Raw genomic sequence first — 20,754 nt, 5'->3', positions numbered from 1 at the left:
GATGTTTTGTCCTCCTTTTTTTAATTGTGTGTGTGTGTGTGTAAACTTTGGTTAAAAAGTTATGGGACTCACACATGTGCAGACATCCTCCCACACACAGACTCAGACATAGTTCTCTCTCTCCCAAATGCACACGCGTAACCACACACAGGTAAAACAAGCAGGAGCACAGAAACACACCTTTACAAGACATCACCTCTCACTAGGTGCCGACAGGACCACACATACTGTCTCTCACACAAAATGTTTGGAATGCTGTAAACATTTATTTCAACAGAAACTTAAATGGTTCCATCTCAAATAGTCTTCCGGGGACATCGTACTGCACCTAAACACAATAATAAACATGAAGGTGAACGACCACAGTGAAAACATGAAAACATTGCTTGGGTGGCTTTACTACAGTTTGGGGATGATTATTTTAAGATGCGCATCATCCTGAGATGCTTTTCAAACTTCACCCTTTGCATTTACACTGAAGAAGTCTCATAAAAAATAGACTCTGAATCTAATATTTGCCCAGGTATATGTATAATAAAGAGATCTGCAGTGAAACATGGGTTCGAATATAAGCTAATGGACTGCATTGCTCTTTGGAATAGCACTATTTTGCTTGAAGCTGCATGAAAGCCTCATTCGTAACTCATTTTACCATAATATGATGCATTTCAGGGTATGGCCAACAGAACGGAAGCATTTGTTTCTAGCCTTTCATCAGTACTGGGTCACAAGCCCCCCATTAAAAAAGTGTGTCCATATTTTGATACTCTTTGTAATACTGTTTTGGATATACATTTCAAAAAATTGTCTTTACCAGTTGTTCATAAGCTGCACAAGCAATAAAGAGCTTTATCATTGACAAACTTTAGAGGACTACAATGCCTTCAATAGATTGTTGGTAATATTCAGCTCATCCAGCGCTCTTGTTGTTTTCTGTCTTATAAAATATCCTGTTACTATGTCAGTGTGAGAAACCACTGCAAACAATTCAGTGCATGAGTGAACTATCCGAATGAATCAAACTTAATTGGACCTTTTTGCAAAGCTGATTGACCGATTAGATCAAAAATTCATTAATTTGCGCATCTGGCATTACTAGTTCTGTTTCTAAACAGCTGAGAGAAAACACACGACTGTCACTTTGACTGCTGAAATATTATTACAAAATAAATAAATAAAATAAACAATTCTCAGGTCTGTTAATCACATGGATATACAAGGATTTATCAGTAATATTGTACTATTGTATTTCACTGGAGCTCATTCCCAATGCTCCTGGCCAGAGGTGGTTTTCCCAAAAGCAACTATATGGTCCCAAGTTCCATCGTTACCAACAATGCAACTTGCGATCAGAGTTAGCTGATGCTTTTGCAAACGCACCCCAGAACAATGTGTCAGTGTAGTCAGTGATATTCATTTGTGTGGATGCTTCACAAAGTGAGAATGAAAATGAGACTTCATCCCCAAAATCTTGAACTTTGTTTATGTTGGTAATTTTGGTATACGTTTTTTTTTTATATATAAAGTATTTTTATTTAAAAAAAAAAAAAGAAGAAGAAGAAGAAATTAACCAAAGGACCTGACTAATCAGAAAACAATCAGTAGATTTATTGGGAAAATAATTGTTGAATTAATCGACTAATCAAAAAAAATAATGTACAGTGACACATTAGAATTGATTAAACTGTGAAAAGTGGCTGTTACTTTGCAGAATAGAGTCAGAAATTAATAAACATTAGCTATTTGACTAATGGACAACAATAGAGCCGCATGGCCTTAGTGATGTCATCAGAGGAATTTAATTTCAGAAAGTTTTGAAAGTCATTTCAGAGGAAAAGCAAGTTTTTAATAATAGTAGTGGTAATAATAATAATAATAATAATAATAATATGAAATAATAATATGTTGCATTTTGGCTAAAGATTACAACGACTTTTTTATTGGGAATACATTAAGTTACTAAAACTTCTCTTCCTATAGCTCAAACAATAGAGCTTGGTTCTAAATGCTAACAACACCAAAGTCACATGTTTGATTCCCAAGGAATGCAAAAAAATTGATCAAATATATACTTTAAATGCTTTGGATAAAACATCTGATAAATAGAATCAATGTAATGAACAAAATGTAATGAATGTAACCTCTAAAATGCATAATCCATAACCAAAAGAAGGGTTGAACACAGGTTCCACAGAAATAGGAAGAAGAAGGAAGTTTGGTTCACAGCAGAGCATAGACAGGCTAGCTGTGACTCAGTCAGAGCCCTGGCCTCATGCAAGAAGTCCCACCCATATTTGTTCTGCCAGCAGACTGCTCGCACAGTGAAGGTGGACCTCACACAGCGCTCAGCCAAAGCCGCAGCGTTTCCGACAGCGTTCCGAGCCTGGCAGCCACTGCAGGAAGAATGAGGAATTCTCTGAGAATGGAGGAGATGCTGCCAGATATCAGCCCAGAGGCCGCCGAGTAAATTTCTCAGGACAACCTGCTGGGTGTCTAAGTCTGACAGCTCGCTCACAGTGCCCGCAGAAGAAATCTCCAACAAACCACAATGAGACACAGAGGACTTGTCTGGCACTCATCGGTCTAATTATGACGAGAGAGAATCAAAAGCCCTTCAGTGTGTTTGGGACAAAATACCAGCGTTTTGCCCAGAGGCACTAGATATTCAAAAATACAGATGGCAAATCTATAATTACTGTCGATGAGGGGCATCATTATACCTGTCATCATTACATAGTTTCTTCCTCATTCATCTTCTATGTTCAGATCCAAGCATGTTGAGTAATTCATTACAGACGCATTAGAGTATTATCCAGGCAGGTGAAAGATGCTCTATTGGTACAACAAAACTCAAACCACACATCGAAAATTCATCACAAAACCACACTAGTATTAAGTCCATTGTGTTTGGCGTGCAATCTGCAAGCTATTCCCTGTCTTGTCATCCACGGATAAATCAAACCTTTATAAACCTACTCTAAGCTTTCTTTTTTCTTCCAGATTTAGCTCGGTCTAAAAGATGGGCTGAGTCCAGCTGGATAAAACGGGCACAATTTCACATAGACGTGAGTCAACCACCAATGAACAGTGACTGCCTCATCAGCCACTGTGGGAGGAAGATATCACAGGATGCATCAACTATGACAAGTTGGCCATAAAATAGTGATTAAACACCGCTTAGATGTGCCTCGATCATAATTAACAGAAAATTCCCCAACCGTAATGAGCCACTGTGAGATATATAGCTCAGTTTTCTGAAGAAAGTCCCGGTGTTTGGTGCCTGGAGGCAGGCTCCCCACGTGCAGAGAGATAGTGTGGGCACAGCGCTGGAGACAGCGGGGATGTTTGAAGCGGCGTGGGGAGCATGTGTGGTCACAGACCTCACAGACCGATGGGTTTGGGGTGGACACAGTCAAAGCAGACACACACAGAGATCACAGGAACCAGACGGACTGATGTGTGCAGTAAAAGATGATTTTTAGATCCAGTAAATAATGCTGTCATTGTTGGGGAGTAACTAGCTATATGTAACTTAATTATAAAAAAATGTAACTGTAATCTGTTACAGTTACTGAGAAAAAAGGTGTAATTAAATTGCACTTACTTGTGAAATTGTTAAAGGGTTAGTTCACCCAAAAATGAAAATTCTGTCATTAATTACCCTCATGTCGTTCCAAACCCATAAGGCCTTCGTTCATCTTCGAAACACAAATGAAGATATTTTTGATGGAATCTGAGAGATCTCTGACCCTCCATAGACAGCAAAGATATTACCACGATCAACGCACAGAAACGTAACTTAGCAAGGACATCGGTAAAATAGTCCATGTGACATCAGGGGTTCAACCGTAATTTTACGAAACTACGAGAATACTTTTTGTGCGCAAAGAAAACAATAATAACATAATTTATTCAGCAATTCTTCTCCCCGAGTTACCGTCTTCCGGCATTTTGAAGAGTACGGTTTATGTATATGCTTTATTTTTTAAGATTAACTTTTTTTTTCCAAAGCATTGTTAGATGTGTTTCCTGTCAAGATTTGATTTCAAAAACAGTATCATGGCTATTAAACTATTTCTTGTTATGATTTTAAATCTGAATTTAACCAGAACGATCTCAAAAAGAGGTGCTAAAGTCTGATTTTGTGGTGGCTGTGCTTTAAAATTAAATTATTATAATCTTAATTCAAGTGATGAAGGGTTTTGAAAGTCTGACAGTAATCAGTGTAAAGTTAACCCTGCCTGGTTTAAATGTTTGAAAATGACTAACAGTTGAAAACATTCAATATAAATTTAGAAAAGTAATCAAAATGTAATCAGCTACATTACTTTAAGAAAGTAATTGAAATAGTTACGCTACTTTTGTAATGTGGGGTTTGATGTTTGGGTTATGTTTCTTGTTCATGTTTTCATGTCTTTTATTTTGGAGTTTAATCATGGTCCCTGGCTGCATTCGAAACCGCATACTTCCATACTATTTAGTAGGCAAAAAGCAGTAGGCGAAGGAAAAGTATGCATGAAATCTCAATATCCACAAAAGAGTAGGCGAGATTTACCTGGATGGAGCACTATTTCTCGCGAGATTCGGGCGTACGTATACTTAAGTATCGTTCAAATATGCCTACTTACCTACTATATAGTAGGTGAAATGGGTACGTGAGAAGAGTAGTATGTCCGAAACCAAAACAGTCAAAACCCTGCCACAGACACTCACCTAGCACAGGGCGCCTGGCACTCGAAGGGCCCCAGCTCCGGAAGGGAGCGGCCTTCCAGACTGGCCTATAGCTCGGGACAACTAGGATGTGTCTTACCTCTGCCACCCGGACCTGTGTCAGAGTGGAGAATGGTCTACATAAGCTTTACAAGGAATCTGAAGGGTTTTATGAAGTGTCACCCTGCAAATCCTGTGTTTAAAGCCAGTGAGTTAATGATGACTGTCGGTGCAGTTATCACAAATTACAAATCTCTGGGGAGCACAGTCTTTCAGTATGTGACAGTGATACCAGCATTAATGAAGTCATTTAAGAGCAATATAAACACTATAAAGAGCTACTGGACTAATTGCCTCAATTCAACAAATAACACCAAAACCATTTTAAATTCTACAGTTTTTACACTCACACTTGAACATCTGCAAGACTCACAACCATATTTTTTCTAGGATGTTTAGGTCCATATCCACTGTCTTCCACCGGAGCTGATCCCGTCAGTTTAAAGTACAGCAACATTTGTGATATTTTGCTGGCAAAAAAGGCCCATTATCTACTGTAAATAGCAATGAATCAATAGCTCACAGAGAAATCACTTTCAAACCAAGCAGCCTTCTGTGGCGATTCCGCATGAGGGGATTGGCATCGGTTATTCTTTCTTTCGACTCAAATAGCTACTAGAATACTGCATGTACAGCAGTTGTATGAACTGGAGAGATTGAGATCACACCTGTCATTCCTTACACTGACAAACGAAGCCTATATTTGAAGACACTAAAAAGTGTCTTATAATTATATTATTAAAAAAAAAAATCTGATTTTTAATAAAATGATGACTGAAGAATCCATCTCTAATGACTCTTAAAAAACGTTCACTTGGTGCCATTTTCCATTATTTAGGTAATATGCATACATGTAGGCCTACACCTATGCTTTAAAGGTGAAATACTTCAGGTGACCGCTGCACATGACGTGGGAAAAAATGTATATCTTTGTTAAGTGTTTGTTCCCACAGATTCAACACATTAATTCTTTCCCTAACGTTGTACTAATTTGTTCTCTCATTTTATATAAATCGGGGCCGTGATTTTACTAAAACAATGGAACAAATGAATAAGACATAGGAACAAAATCTTTGCCACAGTGTTTCATTATTTTTTTTCCATGCATGTCATGTGTGGGGCTTTGTAAACACTCCAGAACAGTTTGCAAACATTGTGTTTCAAGAGGTGTTGCATCTTTCAAAAACCTGACTGGCTCATTTAATCACAATATAGGACTTCCATTCCAACAGCTGCCATATAAAGCACCACCCATTCATTTCCAGCTCTTGTTATCACCATCGGACATTGTAAAATATGTGAATATTGCACTGTTGTGATCAAAACAGCTAGAATTTAGTAGAGGTTTTTAAAAAGCTTTGTTGATATCTTTAGGCAACACTAAAATGCTCACAGTAATGAAAGATTAGGACATCCCTTTTAAAATGGTTTCTTATTCCTTTTTGCAGCTGCAAGAAATGCTGCTATGTGAAAAACACACACAAACATCAATAATCACAATCAACAAATAATAATATAATGAACACATTTTTGCATATAAAGTTTCCAAAAAAAATCTAAAAATCCGTTTTCTGCTATGAAGAACCTGTTGTGCAATAGAAAGATTTCATGGATGTTCTTCATGGAACCATATGCCAATAAAGAAATTGTATTTTGATTGATATTTTTATATTTATTTATTTTGTGTAGACAAGTTGTTTGCATGCAAATTGCATGTAAAATGAAAAATCCTGAATTTATAATATCACAAGCACATCAACGCCATTCGGACCTATAAGTCTTTTTGCTCATCGTCATTTACAAACGCGCAACCATAAATACCTTCACCACTAAACAGTGCTGCAGTTTGGCGTGAAACTAACCGAACGGTTGTGTGGTCATGATTTATGTACCATTATCAGTTGCTAATGGGACTGTGAATGTGTATTCTCACAGTTCAACCTCCATGTCAACTAGCACTCACTGGGAGACCTGCTACAGCAGAGTCCAATTGTGCATTAATGAAAACCATGTGCCCAGACTCTGTCAAACTCTAGGTTAATTCCTCAGGTCTTTTAACCCAATACTTTGAGTGGAGCAGTGCTTCACTTGGACACCATACTTGAGACCACACCAGAGTAATCCTTAATCTCTCAAGTAAACAACACAAAATGTTTTTCTGTTCCTTCACTTGTCATAACAAGAATCCTTTTCTGTTTCCACATGCATTATTATGTCTGTGAAGCCATCCTGTAAAGCCTTGTGAATGGCAGATTTCTTTTTTTCCACAGGAGCAGTGAATGAAAAAGGGCTTTCTGAGATGCGCAGGACAGAGGAGTATGGAGCCCGTGGAGCCCAGTGTATTTATCTATGTCACAGTCTATCGGTGGCTGACCGTGAATAAGGTGGTGGTGGTGTTTTGTCGCTCTCTCTCTCTCTCTCTGTCCAGGAAGTGCTGCAAACACAAACCACACTGAGCGTGTTGTGCTTTCTGCCTGGCCGTGGCTCGCAACGAGGCAGCGGTCAGGCCTGAGTCTCACTCGCTGGGTGGTCTGGCCCTGCAAATGTTTATGATCTAAACCAACCTAATCCAACTGGCTTGTTTAAGAGAATTGAGAATGATTTACAAGAGCTGCGATGGCCAGGAATAGGAAATCGAGGCAGAGCTTCAAGTCTGTGGTAGCCTTGTGACTCTGCTTTGGATCTATCTATCTGGACTCATTATCCTGTGCTGGAAAGTCTTTTTGTTGACTGCTCCAATGGCAAATTGTCAGGATCAGTTATCTTGATAACATAAGGCTCAGAGGATTTGTCACAAATTTTACAATTTTACACTTAAATGCATATTGAAATCCTATAATCAACAAGACATCCAGTTTTATTAGATGCATTTTAGCCACATGCTGTACATGTGGCAGAATTGACAATAAAGCAGACTTTGACTTTATATATATATATATATATATATATATATATACTATATACAGTATATATACACATACATACACACTGTATATACTGTATATACTGTTTATATATACACACACACTATTCATATGAATATTTTTCATATTTCTTACATTTTTGGATAGGTTTATTGCTATTTTCAAATATTATTTTCATTATTTAAAATATTATCTATCTATCTATCTATCTATCTATGATATGTTTTGTAATTATAATATAATATAAATTATAATATTGTAATATACATACATAAGTTACTATTTGAACTTTTTAAAATAGTCTTAATCATATACGTGTTACTCAGTTTGTTTCGGATTAGATTGCATCTTAAAGGTTTTATGAAAGTTTTTGTTCATGTTCATCTCAAATATCACTCATCAAGGACTGTGTTCCATAATGCAACACCTGTGCCACATTTCCTCTCTGTGCCCCATCCCTCCATGCCATCATCAGCACAATCATGTCTGCCTTTAGTCTTAATCCCTCCAGAGTTTGTCATGGTCACAGGTTAGTGCTGTAAAAGAGCAGATAATCACTAGAGAAGTGTCAGTGGCCTGGACTGACTTTTATTACCGTCTTTTCTTGAACAAGAGCCTGCTGCTGTAATGACAAAAATATTGCCATCTGTAGTGAACAGCTTGTAAATAAAGATGAATCAGAGGTATTAGAACAGAACATTAAAACTCTTATGGCTGGATTTCAGAGATGATGGTTGCCAGATTGCATGGATGTTAAAATGGACTTCACTTTGAAATTTGTAAGAAGTAACGGTCAAATCTGAAAAAAATTCAGGCTTTTTAGTTTTAATCTGCATGTATTCAATAGTTCGAGGTTGACCAATATTGCATTTTTATGACTAATATAAAGATGTTTGTTAAGTATAACCTTCTTTTACTTGTTTTATTACTTCTTCACATTATTGCTGCCATTTTATAATAAGCCATTTAAGGCTTTATTGATTCCACAGAACCGCATGTGAACATGTTTCAGCAGTATTTGATGAATGATTGAATGTATGGGCTTAATTTGTATTGTGCACATCTGTTTTAACCAATTTACTTTCAATGATGCACATCACCAACATTTAGCATCATTTCCCCCATGCAGACCAAACGAAAAGCAGATTTGCTTGCTTAGCTGGACATAAAAATGTAAATGAGAATGCTTGTTTTTGCTCTCTGTTTGTGATCATTTAACATGACCCCACAGAAATTGCAGCGGTCCGTTCAGGCAGTACACCAGATGTTAAACTTGGGTCATGTAATCCATATGAGATTTCTCGGGTTATCCTTTAAAAATGTTGCTTCACTTTACTAAAGAAGAAAAGATAAGGTGGCCAAAGTTTTTGGAGAGTGTGAATCACAAACAGTTGGTGTTAGGAAACAGCAAAGGTGTGAATTCAGCACACATTAGAGCTTTAACATCAATATTTCCTTTGCTTTAACTTTTCCTTCTGCTTTTTTTCTAATGGAGGCAGCCTGCTCTGTTATTCCAATGTTTCTTCTGCAGGCAGCAACCAATGAAGCTCATCTCCTGTCCAGAGAAAACAAAGCTAAGCCACATTCCCAGAGTTCAATTTGCTGTTACATCGGAGGTCTGTGAATTGGGATTTGGGCCATGCCTGTTGACTGAGGGGATATGGGTGGAGGGAAACTGGATGTATTCTTAATACACTTAGGTTCCAAGTGAACTCTAGAAAAAGGGAGAATTGTTGACGGGGGAAGGAAAAAGCTATTACAAAATTGTAACATGGTAACTATTCTGCCAAAATAGTTATAAGCTACAGTTGTTGCTGATCTAAAACCATAATATATTAATATTGGACATTCAAACACTTTGAGAAACATTCAGTATTTTCTGTCAGTTTATGTCATTTGTTTCATGATGACAGTGGTGAGTAATACCACATTACAGCAATTTATCGTGGGTATTACATTTTTTAAGAGATGTTGGATGCTATGAAACTGGAAAATGAATTGGTCAATGAAATGTAAACAAGATTAAAGATATATTTCATTATGTGTAAAATTATAGACTGTGTTGTATTGTTATAAACCATATTTTTAAGTTTCAGTAGACTACTTAGCATGTCATATTCATATTACTTTAAACATAAAAATTTTTACAACCCCTTCTCAAACTCCTCTGATATGCACATTAAAACAAAAGAAAAAGTAAATTAATAATGAACAAAAAATGATGTTTGCAAATTATGCAAACAACAAAATACGAGAATGAAAGAATAAAAAACAGCAAAAGCATAAACTCAAACAAAAAGCGGGAAAAGATGGTTGATTTATCTATCAGTATCATACGTTACAAAAATATTTTCCTCTAGACGCCTTTTTGCTTTTACATTTAGCTACAAAAACCCTACCCTACTGCTGTTTACTGCTGCATAAAATAAATAAAAAAACATTATTATATAAATCAAATTGTAAATTTGCACATTTGTAATATATAGTATATTTATATACATAATTAAAATAAATAAATAAATAAAAGAAAAATTGAAGTGACGCTTTCTCATTCTGCTTCAAATAGGGGAACTGATTTTCTGTGCGGAACCAAAGTTACTGGTCATGATTTCCGTACGACCCATTTACAAGTAGCGGTCTTATATCATTATCTCGAAATATCTGGTCAGTTATTGTATTGTACAGATAAAACATTCTGAGGATTTTTAGTTATTCGTATTCTTTGTGTTTAAGTAGATTCTCTTAGTTTTAGCAGTAAGTGTTTGAAGATAGCGAGTCTAGTGACAGACTGATCCACATGAGCGTCTGCTACAGTGCTGCAGATTTTCACGTGCACGGACTCAATACTTGACCAATCATAAACATTTGGACTAGCAATACAGGTAAGCCGAGTGTTTGTGTTTCTAAACTTGTTTAAACGATAATAAATAATAGCGTCAGAAGCGGTTAGTTTTGCAGTGCGTCTCGGTTGACGTTGTGTAGATGATGAAATAAGGGTCCTGTTTTGAAAAGCATGTTGAATCAAGGAATATTCAACATAAGGTTCTGTCTGTCAGTCTAGTACGATGTTTTGTTGTGAGAGCTGTTGCAGTTAGACTGAATGTGTTGTTTGTTTTGTCCTGCAGGTGTTAGGGATGGAGCTGCAGGCGGTGCTGATGGCAGCAGGTGGAGGCTCCAGGATGATGGATCTCACCTATAACACCCCCAAACCTCTGCTACCTGTGGGCAACAGACCCCTCATCTGGTACCCCCTCAACCTGCTGGAGAGAGTGGGCTTTGAAGGTAAACATTCTGTCATATCAGAAAACAAAGTTCATTAAATGTGACATTTTGCCCCATGAGAAAAGTTGGTATTTTTGTTTTCAGATGTTTAGTGTTAGTATATTCTGATATAGAGATATATGGGTAGACTTATTTTATTTCTGTTTTTCGTTTATTATGAATCAATGAAGTTTGTTTGATGGCTGTTGCTAACGTTGCTCAGTGTTTTGGTCATTTTTTTCATGTTTGCTGAGTGCCAAAGGACAGAAAGAGGACAAAAAAATAGTTTAATTAAATAAAAATGCAAAATGCAATTCAATGGCATACATATCTGCTAGTTCAGTTTCTGAAGTGTTCTGTCTATTTCACGGTTTTATAATAAACCATAGAAAATAAACCGTAGGGGAAAAAAAGGAATATAGGGAAAAAAATAAAAATTGAAAATATTTACATGTCTATATTTATATTCATATAATTTATATTATAAATAAATATATTTAAAATATTATATGTATAAATAAATATATATGTATATGTATATGTATATATTTATATATACATAAATATACACAGTACACATACATATATTATGTAAACAAAAACTTTAATTTTGGATGCGATTAATCACGATTAATCGTTTGACAGCACTAATAAATATATAAACATTTCTAATTTTAATTCAGTTTGTACTTGATGTACTTAAATAACTACAACTAAAATGTAAATAAAGATTAATAAAAACTATACAGATATATAAAGGACAAAACACACACCACAATTACTAAAACTTGAACTAAAATGAAAATGAACTGATTCAAAATATTAATTAAAACAATAATAGTATCTCAATGATACTAAAATAACACAGGTCTAATGAAGTATTTTAGTATTATTAGTATTAATAATATTTTTATTTAATTTTATTAAAAAACAATTATTACATTTTATTATTTAATTTCCATTTTTCTTATGGATTTCATGTATACTGATTTTTTTTATATTCTTTTATTATCATTATAAAGTGGATTTTATAATCTTATTTTGTAATATGGTATTTTACCTGGTTTTATATGCTCATTGTAATGCTTTTGTAAAAATTTTAAAGCACTTTAAGCTGCTTTTCTTGTGAAAAAGGTGTTATGCAAATGAAACTTTTAAAAAAAAATAATTTTTACATTAATAATTATTTATGACTGGTATATTGCTAAAGAATTGCCTGCTTTTTATAATATACTTGTATGCTTCCATGCTTACCATAGTTAAATCAAGATGATGAGGAAAAAAATTTATTCAGTAACAGTTAGACAGAAATCACTGAAATAGGTGTCCCGAGAAACCTTTCTCTCTGGCAGTCTTGGTCTGTAAACAACAAACCTAGAACAATTGAGGCCAGACTCATGCTTTTATAGCCAATCAGAAACTCTCTGTCTGTGAATCACTTTGCGTGGGTTTGCTGACATGAGTTTGGATGATATGTCTTTGGGGGTGGGTTTTGAGGAGTGGGTGGGTGTGGTGGAAGTTAACAAAACAGCTGAAATTGCTCACAACACATTTAAGCTGCAGGTGGTAATAATTTGTGCAGGCTGCTTAAATTGAACTAATAAAGTCCTTATTTCCTAAATAGGAAAGGTAGAGCTGTTTTTACAGTTGACGTACTCTAATGCCGTGGTTTCCATGTTAAAGCCACCCGCACAGACCAGCACTTATGTTGCATCTTGTTTTTAGTGTCAAGGCTCTTTTTGTCAGGGAACAGGAGCTGGATAAAACAACTAGATTTTGCAGTTTTCATATTTTGACAGCGTATTATGCTTTATATGGCTGTATATCATTGGTATATATAAATAAAAATGAGGGATGACTAAGTGTCCTAAATTTATACATTCAAATTGTAGAGGTGGATGTATTGCCTAGTTGACAGACTAGACTGGTAAAAGACAAATGTAATAAAGCCAAGATGCAATTACACAGAGTCAAATGCACCCCAGACAACTAATGTTGGATCATTTCAACTCTGTAATAAATCAACTGCAGTCTAGTACTTGAGGATAAATGGCAGTGTGCCTTATGTTTTAGGCCAGCTTTCCTCCACATAGCTTAGAAATAGGAGACCTTCAGCAGGCCCACCCTTAAACACTGTTTTGGGCCAGCATAGCATGGAGCAATATGCAATTTACTAGTGCTAGTAAGGAATAAGGTAAGTTAATTTTTAATAATTACGTTTTCTTAATTTTATTCTAACATAAAAATGGAAATAAATAATAGTTTAAATGGTCAAATCAATAGACTATTAAATTTTTTTATCTACATTTTAAAACATAAATGAAATGGAAATAAACCATTTAAATGTCTTAGTACATTTAAAAATTTATTTATTTACATTTTATGTTTGAGTTATTACATCTATAACTTATTCTGCTTCATTTTACGTGTCAGTCCTAATCCTAGGCTACATATATTTGTATTTATAGAATTTCATGCTTAAAATACAGGAAAACCCCATCCATACCTTAAAAATGTAAAATAAGGGTGTTTTTTTTGTGGAAATAAATCCAAAACGTTAACTTCGAGCCCTGTGTTCACTTCATTGCTTTACCACGTTTGAGAGCCAGTAGGGGGCGTGTACCATTTTGAGTATTTGTGTTTAATGCCTTCATGATAATTAAATGTTTATTTATTGTTCACACCTAGCTGTATTGACTAACCATGCGGTCCAGCTGGTGTGGAGTTTGTGGGTATGGCCCTTTGCCTGCCCAGCAGTACAGTATGCACCTTTATGTGTGGCACAGTCTGTCCTCTTAACAGCCAGAGTGCCAGCCAGCAAGACCCTGCAATTAGCTTTTACAAGTCTTAGCACAAACTATGGTAAGTAAGCTGCTTCGTTAGAAAATATTTACGCAGTAAAGCAGAATTCTGGGACAAACTTCTTCCAGTTGGCTGAAAGTTTCTCTCATTGGGCATATGACAAATAGTTCACAAAGATTCAATTGAAGGTGTTTTGTCTAATCTATTTTTTTTTACAAGTCTGAGGTATCACAGGTAAAGTGTGTACTGTGCTTAACCAATGGTGTAGTGAAACAAAACATCTCTTTTCCCACAAAAACAAATCCTATCTAAACTGCTATCACTTGCATAATTTTATAAATTACCATTAAACATTTTTGGGACAGTACGATTTAATTCAGCAAGGATGCATTAAAGCAGCACTATGTAACTTTTGGTGCTCTAGCGGTTAATAAACAGAACTGCACACATCCCGCGGAAGAACATTCCAACCGGAGCTACTTCTCTAAGTTTATGTCTATGGCGATTCACGCAGGTATGTGTTACTCCGCAGTGGTGACGACCCGACTTGTACTTATTATAAGTGTATCGTAGTGATTCGGAATAAGACAAAAACGCGGTATGGAAGATGAATTCATGAAGTACTCGCTCATTATGTACATTTTGCACATTTTGAACACAGAAGTTATATAGTGCTGCTTTAAATTGATTAAAAGTGATAGTGAAGACATTTATAATGTTACAAAAGATTTCTATTTCAAATAATAATCCTCTCTATTTACTTTCTATTAATCAAAGAATCCTGAAAAAAAAAAAGTATCAGTTTCCACAAGAAATGTTTCCTCAGTGACTGCTAAGAATTCAGCGTTGCCATCACAGGAATAAATTACATTTTAAAAATATTAAAATTGACAAAACACTTCTTTTAAATTGTATTAATGTTTTGCAATTTCAATATTTTTGATCAAATAAATGCTGCCTTGGTGAGCACAAGGTATTTTGCTTTTGGTTAATTCCTTGATTCATCTGAGTGTTATCATTACGTTCTTTTTCCAGAGGTGATTGTCATAACCACTAAAGAGGTTCAGAAGGCCCTGAGCACCGATCAGCGCCTGAAGACGGATGTGAAGATGAGGTTGGATGTTGTATGTATTCAGGAGGAAACTGACATGGGCACTGCAGATGCCCTTCGACACATACAGCAAAAGATCAAGGTGCGTCAAGTGTCAATATCATAGGATAACACTGAGTTGTAACATTTCTTTCATTGACATTTATCACTTTCCAAAAACCAGGACACCAAAAAGGGCCGGAATTGTTCATATTTGGATGGTCAAGAAGGCTAAGACCTCTTACTATTTTTAATGGGGGAGGGAGGAGAAGCAAATTTGATGTTTAAAACTAGCTGATTTCATGCTTTTCTAATAATATTAATAATATTATGAAATAGAATATTTACATATCTAATTGTTGTCACAACAAAAAGCATGGGATTTGTGCCTCTAATACTTAAAAAATGCTTACACGTTAGTAGCAGTACAGTAACCTGAGAAATGCTTCAATGCAAAATTCCAGAATTGTGACTGATTTTGCTAAGTAACAGGATCAAAATCTTTTGTTGCTCCTGAAACAACATTCCTCTCAAAGAAAACATCCTTAACCACAACCCTAACCATAAACTGCCTAAAATGAGAGGGAAATTATATTAAAGCTCCTTACTCTAATCTGATTGGTTAGTAGGAATGAACAAGATGTTGATCCAGGAAAATGTTTTTCTTGGCAAAATCATGGACACTGTGAGGCTAATGCAGACATGTAGGTGCGACAAAGAAACAATGAAACATTTTTTATTTTTGTTTTAGGAGAAACCACATTTAAAGGATAAGTTTGTCAATTTTCAACCAACTTCTGTAGTATATGTAAATTAACAATGTATACTCTTTCTCCGCGCACCCATATATCTCAGTTTATATTTTTTTAACAATACAGAGTCAGATCAAACTTCCATATTTTTGTATTCCCACTTATGGACAGTCGGCTCGACAGAGGGATGGCACCAGAATCAAAAGTGCATTGTGGATGTTGAAGTTTTTTGGCAAAAGGAAAAAACTTCCAAAAGGGAAAAAAGTCCAGTTCAGTCTAGTTTTCGCTAGTCTTGTAACTAGGGATGTCGACGATTAATCGATGATCGATTAATTGTCGATAAGAGATGCAATCGATTAAAGCTATCATGGTCGATTAAGTCGTTTAATTTTGGGCTGCCTGCGGCTCATGCGCAAAACACGTGCGAGCGGCTGTGAGTGACGGTGACGGTATATAAATGCATCATCATTCACTCATAATTACAAATTAAGCTTTTAATGTGATTTAAACTTTAAAAGTACATTAAAATAGAAACAACACAAAGTTCTTCAACATGGAATGCAATAGAAATGTAGTACCAGTCATTTCCCCAGATAATTATTTCATATTTGAAACAATTAGGTGAAGGTTGCAGGGCTGCGGGACAGTGCGGGGAAAGGATAGGCTATTCATTCCTACAACTTGTTAATTCGTTCCTACGACTTATTAATTTGTGGCCACTGTCCATGTTTCATTAATTTTGTTCCTTAAATAATCCATGATTTAACTAAAATGAGGGAACAAATTAATACTAGTGTTTTAAAATACAATAACGAGCACCACGAAACCATTTAAAGAGGCGCGTTCAGCGGTCTCCGTGTCGGGATAGGAAACAGTCAACAAAGTAAAATGATCTCAAACGTACGTCGCGCTCTCTTCATTTTATCAAATGATCATATCTATTCATTTTACAATCCTGCTACTAGCATTTTATTCAGACTAAATCCCCTTTAATTCGGGTGAGAAAGCTGTTTTTTTTTTTTTGAGTGGCTTTTGCACAACCTGTCATGCCGGTGACTGCGTGCTGCTGCAATAGACGCATTTTGCTGCATTAAAGTTAACGATTAATCGATTAATTGATCGTTAATTTAAATGATGATCGATCATGGAAATGATCGAAAATTGACATCCCTACTTGTAACACTGATTTCATAACTGTTTTTGCGTTTCTACTGACAGAAAGACAAGTTTTATTACATAACAGTTTTTTTGTTTTGTTTTTAAATTAAATTGCCAGCCCTTTTTCTTCATTGCCCACAATTGAAGATAGTGAGGGCTGTTCAGAGATTTTGAAAGATTATTCTACCATCCCAGAACAGTGAGTGTTAAAGTTCTGGAAGACTAATTTGTGCTTTGTTGTAATCACAATTTATACCTCATTTCAGCTTTTTTAACACAAAAATGCCATGGAATGATTTTGAATGTGATGAAGATAATTATCTAATGATGAATTTCAGCATTTCACTGTTTCATAGAACTGCCTAAATAATATTTGTGGACTGGTTTGTAGCCAGTAATGATGTAGCAACTAATTTGACATGTAAGGAGTGCTCAGTGATGAAGGAGGGTCATAAAAGAGTTAGCAACACAATGATGTGATGAATTTTCGTCACTGTAAATCATTGTGCTCAGAGTTAACCATAGCATGGTGACTAAATGGAAGAAACATAATAACAGCATGAGCACCACGTCCATGTAAGCATGTGCGTGTGCCCAGAAGCGTGTAAAAGCCTGGCAGGCATACACAGCCTCACCTGTCTCCCATGTGAGCTGGCCTGGGGTCAGTGGAATGATGTGAGGGGCAGATCCTGTGTGCCACAGGGGGATCTTTGATCCGTGCAGCCCCGCACTGATGGGGCCAACTCCACAGAGTGCCTCATTTCACCTGTTGAAAGCCCAGTGGCCAGAGACGGCTAACTCCACAAACACATGATGTCAGAACCCTTCCTCAAGCCTTGCTGGCGTTCATGGGCCTGCAGGACATGTGTAAGTGTTGTTGTGTAGATGGAATTGGGCGGTAAGGAAACATCCTGGTGGGCTTTTAGGGTCACTGTTGGATTTAAGGTAGTTTGAAACTAGTCACAGAAACAGAATTTTTCTGTTCCTTGGGTGTGGTGTAAATTAGTGGTTAAAGATCTGGGCTAGTAACCAAAAGGTTATAGGTTCAAATCCCACAAGCTATGATCCATGAGCTTTCAGCTTCCTTGAGCAAGACACGTCTGTTTAAAAAGTACAGTGGGGAATGAAAATGTCTGAAACCACATTGAAAATCTGTCATTTCTGGAAATAAAAAACATTTTGGACAAAGAAGCATTGATGCTAAATAGAAGAAATTTTGGGCAGTTGGGGAGTGATATCATTTTAACTTTTTAATTGAATAAATAAATAAAATTATAAAATAAAATAAAAAATGCTAGTTTATTTACAATTATCCCCAATGTTTCTTTGAATAAAATGTCTAGAAAGCCTGATTTTTAGACTGACAATTTTTCTGGCACAACTACAGAATTTGACCCAAGAAATCCAGGACAGTCCTGAGATATTTTTTTATGCATTTCAAATTCTTTTGAGAATTTGTAATGTAATAGTATATTGTTTTTCAAAACAAATTCTGACCCGAATTTTCATGCTGATAATATAATTTGAAATGAGCTGGACACACTTTCCTGTTTATCACAACAAATGGCCAAGCAAAGCGCACGACACTGACAAGGTACGCGATACAGTATATATGTGTATTAAATTAAAGTGTGTGTGTGTGTGTGTGTGTGTATGTATGTTCCCCCACTATTGGCCTTAGGCTTTTTATCCCAGTGTACACTGAATTCACTTTGGATTAAAGCAGCTGCGAAGAGATTAATTAGTTTCTTTCAGAAAGGTCAAAATATTTTGTCTATCAGATGCATTTGTTCATGTGTATCATACCTTTGCACACAACACTTATGAAAATGTAAAATCTCTGAGAGAGGGATGTCTTGAACATGTGCGAACGCTTATCACAGGAGATTAACTGACAAGAAATATCAATGCAGGGAATGTTGAAGAGGAGGGCTTGCTGGAGCACGCTAACAGCACAGATGTGTTTATTTCTAATCCTAGAGAGAAATGAGAGATTAAAAGCATTGAGTTGCAGAGCCCTCCAGTGCACGAACAGCCCCACTACGTGTTGAGAGATGAGTGCTGGCAATAGGGGCCCTAAATCCTCGTTTATTGTATGGTCTAAACGCATAGTCTACTCCATTGCTTCAGCAAACAACGTGGACATAATGGAAGCATCTGACAGAGTGCCTGACTCTTAAAACTCTCTTTCATTAACCTGTGTTTGAGTTCATACTGATGCATTGAGTCAATGTTTGTACAGAAACTGAATAATCTTCGTGTTGTGTAGTGTTCTGCTGGCTTTTGTTAGTAATAAGGCTCCGAGTTCACTGGGATCAAGTCGTTCTCGATCAACTTGTGTACTAATTTTTCCTGAAAAATGCACTTATACAGTACATCTTTGTTTGGACTAGCAGTTTCTTTTCTTTTTGCAGTTTGCAGAATGCAGTTTCTTTTCTTTTTTTGCTTTATTTTTGGCTTTTTTTAAATTAATTTTATGTCACATACCTCCTATATAGAAATAATATCTCAATCTCAACTTCAAAATTGATTTTATATGTATATATTTATTTATATATATATATGTGTATGTATGTGTGTGTGCACCGTGTATACTTTATCATATTTTTATTTGTTTATATATTTTATTTATATATTTTATTTGTTACTGACTTTCTAATTATGTCTCAATTTAATCATATTTAATTATGATATTTAATTATATTTAATTTTTTAAGAAATATCATGTGATATTTCAGTTTTTCTTTTTAATAAATCTGCAAAAATGTCAACAATTCTGTGTTTTTCTGTCAATATGGGGTGCTGTGTGTACATTGAGGAAAAAAAAATTAACTTAAATGATTTTAGCAAATGGCTGCAATATAACAAAGAGTGAAAAATTTAAGGGGGTCTGAATACTTTCCGTACCCACTGTACATTTTCTTTATATGCACTTAGTGTTAAATAGCATTTCTATTAAATTAATAATAATAAAAAAATCTGCCATTTATTTCATAGAGATCTGTTGTCTCAAAAAAATTACAATTGTCTGAATATTACTTTTTTTATATGAAATTAAAACACACACACACAAATATGACAAAATAGTAGTTTATTTGAAATTGTCACCAAAGTTTTCTCAACATTTTCTAGAAAGCAGCTAGCACCCCCACTGAATTTTACTCAAGAAATCGAGGACAGTCTTCTTTTTTTTATTCAGTTCAAATTGTAACATTTGGGAAGTAAATGTGTATTGTTTTTCAGTACAACCTAACGCAGTCTTGACAGACCAATTGTTTGCAAGTAAGCGTGTCTGTAGTGGCATACTAGTGTGAGCCACATTTCTACTTCCCTTCCTTTTTATTCCCTCATATCCTGTCCTCCTCTCTCCACCCTCTTTTTCCCATCTCTTCCTCTCCTCTGCTCTTGGGTGGTCTCACCTGGCTGGCCCAGGGGGCAGCCAAGCAGAACTGTAAGTGTCTGTGGGTGGCCTGACCTCCCTGTGCCTCTCCTCCAGTGCAGCGCAGCACCAAGGCCTACTGAAAGGCCCAGCGTCAGCGGTGCTCAGATGATCCAACAGCTGACGCCCACTCCAGACCTTCAGTGGCTCTGTGACTAAGGCAGGCCGCTGATCCAGCCTTTCTAACTCCCTCCCCTCCCAGCGGCCAAGAGGGCACTGCCGTTGTCAGGCTTCAGGCATTTGGCCACTTGTTGGGTCCCCTCAAAAATAGAAACCCCATCTATGAAATGTTAAGTGGTTAGAGCTGCAGCGACAGATCGATTTACTTGGGTGGTTTACGATGGGTGGGCTGGCATTGGTCACATTTTTTACGTTTCATCAGTGTACATTCTTGGTTGACTGTGAAGTCATGGTAAATGTTTGGATGTTTGAACGATAGCCATTATGTGGTTGCTTTGCCTTCGCTCTGTGTTCCTTTTATGTACTCTGGGACTGGAGTACACATTTCCAGACATTGCCTGTCTATTGGCTACTTTGAACCACAGCAGTGACCAGTCT

At 36.1% G+C, this 20,754-nt stretch overlaps 1 protein-coding gene across 2 annotated transcripts in view; it reads left to right on the top strand.

Annotated features, from left to right (window-relative positions):
- The first annotated feature begins 10,301 nt into the window (after positions 1-10,301).
- Positions 10,302-20,754, top strand: part of LOC107722074 (translation initiation factor eIF-2B subunit gamma-like) — a 38,573-nt gene continuing 28,120 nt past the window's right edge. For both annotated transcript variants that reach the window (XM_016530299.1, XM_016530298.1), the window contains exons 1-3: positions 10,302-10,576; positions 10,820-10,976; positions 14,793-14,950. In XM_016530299.1, coding sequence (XP_016385785.1) covers positions 10,829-10,976; positions 14,793-14,950 — 306 coding nt within the window. In that variant the 5' untranslated portion in view covers positions 10,302-10,576; positions 10,820-10,828. The remainder of the gene's footprint in view (positions 10,577-10,819; positions 10,977-14,792; positions 14,951-20,754) is intronic.

The sequence above is a fragment of the Sinocyclocheilus rhinocerous genome, unplaced genomic scaffold, assembly GCF_001515625.1.
Source record: "Sinocyclocheilus rhinocerous isolate Xijiao unplaced genomic scaffold, SAMN03320098_v1.1 scaffold484, whole genome shotgun sequence".
Classification (NCBI taxonomy): domain Eukaryota; kingdom Metazoa; phylum Chordata; class Actinopteri; order Cypriniformes; family Cyprinidae; genus Sinocyclocheilus; species Sinocyclocheilus rhinocerous.
The sequence above is the reverse complement of the archived record's forward strand: the minus strand, read 5'-3'. Positions and strand labels throughout refer to the sequence as shown.